This window comes from Arachis ipaensis, chromosome B06 (assembly GCF_000816755.2).
Source record: "Arachis ipaensis cultivar K30076 chromosome B06, Araip1.1, whole genome shotgun sequence".
NCBI classification, from domain to species: domain Eukaryota; kingdom Viridiplantae; phylum Streptophyta; class Magnoliopsida; order Fabales; family Fabaceae; genus Arachis; species Arachis ipaensis.
Window position 1 is genome coordinate 476,505 of NC_029790.2, and position 6,304 is coordinate 482,808.

A 6,304-nucleotide genomic window follows, 5' to 3' on the forward strand; every position below is an offset into this window, starting at 1 on the left:
GTCTAATATATTTTATTCTAAATATACTACAAAAATTTAATTTAATTTCAATTTCTTAATTTATATTTTTCAATACCAATTTCAATTTCTCTTTTAAATACCATCTTCAAATTTTTTGGTTTCCATACCATCTTCAAATTTAGAAGAGGCTTTATAGTTTATAGGTCAACAAACATATTAAAATCTCATTAATTTTAGAACATTAGTAAATTATGTTATACTATGAGAAAATCTCATTACTTAGTAATTTTTTCCCCTATGTTTCTAATGCAATAATTAAACTAATAAATAGAAAATAATATTTTTCCCCCTCTTATACTCGGATAATATAGGTAAGGTACTTGGCATAGGTGACAAAACAGATGTCTCTGTCAACACACGCCAACAAACCATATTTGTACTTCCTCTTTTGATTTGTATGCCGCTTTGGTTTTTATGCACATAACAATAACATGTTTAAAGTGGTCCACTTCCTATACCAAAAATAAAAATCCACTACTATAATATTCTTTTTAGTTTAAAATATAATTCACTTCTTTAACATTAAATATATAAAACAACAGTGATGTGTATTATAAGTTCGGCAAATACAAATATTTAAAGCATCTGTAAGATAAGAATTTCAATTTGAAATTAAAATTCAATTTAAATTTTTAACAAAGCAACAAATTAAACAAAATTAAATAAGTTCGATTCAATATGTTGTTAATCATATCATTTGAACTCCTATCATTATTCTTCTAGAAAAATTCAATATAAAGGTAACCTACATGAACAATTTCTTTAATTTGAACTGTCAAAACAAGACAAAGTTGGTATTATTTATTTATTTATTGAAACTCAAGTGTAGCGTTGGCGGAGAGATTGAGACCGAGAGATTTAGACAGAGAAATAAAGACTAAAATAAGTTTTAATATTGTATTTTGTGTAAAATATAAGACAGAGACTAATAGAAGTGAACACGGGTCGGATTGGTTCGGGTTTAGGGTGAAATTAGAACCAAAGCAATTGAATTATAATTGGTTCGGTTTGATTCGATTTATGTTTTTTGTGTATGTATTCGAACCAAACTAAACCGATTAAAAACGGATTAGTTCGGTTCAAATAATTAGGTATCCGATGAAATAGAAATTCATAAAAAAAAGTTAAAAAAACAAAATTGTTATTTTAAAAATTGTTAAGTACAATAAACATGTAAAATTAATAGAAATAATTCAAAGTTCAAACGTGTTAAACACCAAATATATTATCTAAACACATTAAATATATGAGAGTAGCTGCACTTAGAGAAGAAGTGCTTCCAACAACAGTATCACTTACAGGTAAGGTGAGGTTTGAGAAAACTCTGTTGGGATTTATTCCATGGAGTGAAAAAACCGATGCTAGTGTTAGGGTTAGTGGGTGAGAAACTCAAAATCATTAAAAGGCATATATATTTTTTAAATTATTATTTTTTTATTTAATTATTATATTGTCGGGTTTATGGGTTGGTTCGGGTTCTGCACTTCCAAAACCGTTACTCGAACCAATTACCAGAGAGAGGTATTGGTTTGGTTCAAGTCGGACTCGATTATCCGTTGGTTCTAAAACCAATTTAATTGGTTTGGTTCGGATTTAGACAGATAATCAGGTACCTGCTATCCGTGCTCATTTTTAGAGACTGAAATAAAAATAAAACTTTAATTTAATTTGTACAAAAATAAAATTAGAATTAATTATTTAAAATATAAATATTTTAAGTATAAAATGTTATTAAAATTTCAATTTCTGTTCTAAAAAATTTTAATTCCTTGCTAATTTTCATACTAACAAATATAATACTAACTACTAAATCTCAATTTCCAATTTTCGTTTCAAAATCTCAAAACAAGTACTACCTTCGAGATAAGACTATAATAACCTAAGCAAGTTATGGTTCTCATCAATAACATTGATTCATATATAGGCCCACATACACAAGAATTCCATGATGGTTACTTCAATCTTAACCTCATTCAAACATGATATGTGTATGTTCATGTTGCTATCAGAATATGCCAGCTGTTTTCGAACTTGCATTGTTTCTTTCCTTCAAAATCAAGGACAGTAATGTAAACTTCTCCATTATTTTACCCTATCCATCACCAAGTTTCATTAGTTTCAGGCACCTTATAATAAGTAATTCAAAAGACCAATGGATACTCTACTTAATTAATTACTTGTTTAATAATCTAAGTCACTCGTGCTCGTGGTATTTTTCTTAAGGATATTTATAATTAAGCTCATTTTTTGGGAACAATAACTTATTAAAAATACGACTATATGTCATTCGCTCTTTTTGACAATTACCTTAGCTACTGGATTAAGTCATTGCTAATTTGCTTGCTACTAATTCAATTTCTATTTTTAATTTGCTTGAGAGAATGATTGGAAATTTGGAATGGAATATTAGGTTCATTTCATTGCGTAGTACGGGTTATATACAAATAAAACATAAAAAAGGACACAGGAAAAGCTATACAAATTGCTGAAGTTGAGGGTGCTAAATAATAAAATTGAGGTGATGGCGGTGAAAGTGGAGATGAAGAGTATGAACAAGTACTTGTGGTTGATGATAGCACTCAAGCTATCCATGACTTTGAGGAAAGCAAAACAGAGGAACTTAACTTTATAAGTTTATATTAAATGGTCGGTAAACATTTAGAGACTAGCTAGGGTAGATATTATTTTTTTGCTTCAATAGATATGATTTTTACTTAGCAGTGGGGGCTTATGGTGGTGTATGTTCACTCTTTGAATTTTCCATTTCGGTATTAATTAGTAGACGGATATGGATTTGATTTCGTTTCTTCAAGAAGATATTGAACTTAACTATGTAATTACTTCAGAATTTTTAAGCATTTGCTGTACATGCTCAGTGTATACTTTGATATTTAAGAATTTGATCATATACATCAGTATGACTTTCTTTTTATTTTAAAATGTATGACTTATTTTCTTAAACTTTAAAAATAAATAAAGATTAAGAGAACAATTTAGTATTTCCAAAATTTTTACATGTTTTATTTTTAATCCCCCTGTTCAAATAATATATTTGTGCTAATCTTTAAATTAATATTATCTCTTAATTTGAGTTAGAAACGAAATATCAAAACTAAATAGGTTTAATTACTCTATTGGTTCATATAGTTTTGCAAAATTTTTAATTAAGTCTCTATACTTTTTTTTTTTAATTGAGTTCTTGTACCATTTTTTTTAATTGAGTCCTTATACTTTTTTTTTTCTTTTATTTGAGTCCTTGTACCTATTTTTTTTAGTTGGGTCCCTATACAATTAAGTCAATTACTATTAAAAAGGACTTAATTGAAAAAAAAAAATTAGTACAGAGACCCAATTAAAAGGAAAAAAAGTATAGAGAGCTAATTGAAAATTTTACGAAATTATAGAGACCAACAGAGTAATTAAATCTTTATTTTTACATATTACTGAAAAAACTGAAAATGTCCCTCGTAATATATATATAATTTTTTAATTTATTCTCATGAACTTTAATAATATTCACAAGAGTATTTAGCTGACTTAACTCAACTTAACATGGATTAGTTTAATTGGACTGTATTTTTCCCGTAATTGAGAAAATTGAACATTTCTCAAATAAATTAACGTAAGGCAACGCAATGCAATGCTCTGAAGGAAAGAAAAGAGTGCATACCCAACAAGCAATTCCATTCAACAGAATTCTTGTGCGTGAAAGAATAATCAAAGTTCTGATCTTATGCACAATCATTTTAATATTTCCATAGTGCAATTTTATGCATATTTACATTTCTAAGCCCATTGAATTTATTGTTGCACATTTGCATTTTTCATTAATTAACACCCTATTTAGAGCGTTTTCTAAAGGCTTGAGACTAATTTATTTGTGCTATAAATACAAGAGCATATATTTGTGTACAATACCTTGAGCCAACTACCATGGCCATCTCCAGAACTCTTCTTGCCGCAATCCTTATTTCTATCCTCATTCTTCAGATAGTTGAGTCAGCAACAATCGGTAAGAATTCCTATCTTAATTAATGTATCATTTGAAATTGTTAGTGTTTTAAGTGTGAGGATAGTTGAAGTTAGTCGCACATCAAAGAAAACAAGGAAGAGTGAGGAGTTCATAAAATGAGAGACCCATTAACTTGACACCTTAAGGTTTTGAGTTGGATGTGGTGTCTTTTCATCTTATGTTCTCTCGTTTGATTTCTCCCCAAAATCTTCCCTAATAAAATAAAATTAAAGTAGTAGAGAAAGTGTTTAACATTATGCATGACACATAATTCTATTTCATATAAATTCAAACAAAAAAAATGGTTATTCAGAGAATTTGGAATTGAAAGTAATTTAAATTTATGTGTTCGTGAATGTAGATTGTGATAGTGAATGCAAGAGGAGGTGTGCATTATCATCAAGGCCGAACCTATGTGAGAGAGCTTGCGGCACTTGCTGTAACCGCTGCAATTGTGTGCCGTCGGGCACTTCCGGCCACTACGAGGAGTGCCCTTGTTATGCCAATCAAACCACCCATGGCGGCGTACACAAATGTCCTTAAATTATAAATAAATTAATTGTATTATTCAATAATATTATTTTATGTATAATAAAATTCGGGCTTAATCCCTTCCAAATAAAGTCTTACTTTCAATAATTTGGTAGGCAATGTCCTTAAATTTCGATACACAAATGCCGATTGTATTATCATGAACTCTTATCTCTTATGGTTAAGAATACTATCTTCTAAGTGTTCTTACATGAATATGAGAAATATGCTATAGTATGATATTTGGGTTGATAGCTAAATTTGTCCTTGAAAGATCATCGTTACCAATTTTTTAAATTAGTCCTTAAATTATTTTTTTAGTCATATTTATCCTTAAAAGATAAAACGTAAGTTAAATTAGTCTTTCCGTTAGTTAGATGATGACGTACCACATTAAAGTTAAAGTGTTGCTTGCATTTAATTTCAAAGTAATCAGTAATAATTATTTAGCGAGTTAATCGCTAGACCCATTTAAATTAGTTTTAAAAAAAAGTTAACTAATGAAAAAGCAATAGGTATATATCCACGTTTATTTTATTTATTTATCTAAATTGTTTTTGGTTTCTCACGGTATTCTTAAATCTGGCAAATCAATGACTAATTCGTTACGGCATCGAACTCCATTTAAGGGTTTGTCTTTGCCCAATGGATTACTGCATGCAAGAATTCAAAACCCCGACAATTATTTAAGTAAACTAATGAACTAACCACTAGATTAACCCAATTTAGTTATATATCCATGTTTATTTGTGAACTGAAAGAAAAGTATACGGGCAAGTAGTCCAAAGTGAAAAAGAAACCAAAGCCCAAACTTTGTGAAATTTATATTGGGCTATTTGAAGCCAGCACCAAAAACTTATATTGGACTGGGCTTGTGCATGGCCTAATTGAGATGCCCAATATATTTGGTTTTTTCTAAATATTTGAAAAAAGGCTGAATTCAAGCTCATAGTTCATGGTTATTGACTATACCTACCAAAGAAACTGTTCTTAAATAAAGTATGAAATGAAGTGAAATTAAAGCTTGACAAAATTTACAACCCCATTGATAGCATGAGGGTGTTACTCGTGATCGAAATGCAAGTACAAAAGGAGAGAAAAGCTGCAATCAAGAATTTTGTTTTCTATATCCATTTTTTATTTTCTTTTTATACAAACCAAAGCAAGGAAACTATCATTATTCGAACGAATTGATGTTCATTCATTCAAACAACATAGAACAAAAGAGCATAAGGCTACTAATAATTAACCAGAACAAGAAAAATTTTATGCGTTTTTTGACATATGATTGTAGTTGAGTTGACTAGGACTTGAGTGTTATTAAACACTACGAAATTGTGAAAGAATGAAAAGATGAAAAATGTAGTTGTTGAATTGAATAGCCACACATAAAAACATGCAATTGTGACACTTGCGTAGGATTCATCTGTGAATAGCTGCCTGTCGGATTTGGATCCTCTAAAATTGTATTGTCATTTTAAAGATAAAAGTACACCGGTAATCACCATCGAATTACGATAGTGGGACTCACATCTAATAAATATTACAAATTCAAAGGTGATTAAAGTATCACTTTAACATTTTACTAATATTATTATTTTAACGGATCTTTTCTCCTGTCAAACACCTACCCCAATATATATTGGGACAATGTCAATCTCTGTTATGTCTCACAATATTTTTTATTTAATTTTATATACAATAATAGTTGTCATTGAGAGTCTTAAATTCTTTAAATTC

The 6,304-nt window shown here is 29.1% G+C and overlaps 1 protein-coding gene across 1 annotated transcript; it reads left to right on the forward strand.

Moving 5' to 3' along the window:
• On the forward strand, positions 3,765-4,809 carry LOC107647887 (gibberellin-regulated protein 11). Its single transcript, XM_016351935.2, has 2 exons — positions 3,765-4,033; positions 4,395-4,809. The coding sequence occupies exons 1-2, from the start codon at positions 3,955-3,957 to the stop codon at positions 4,574-4,576; spliced, it is 261 nt and encodes an 86-aa protein (XP_016207421.1). The 5' UTR covers positions 3,765-3,954; the 3' UTR covers positions 4,577-4,809.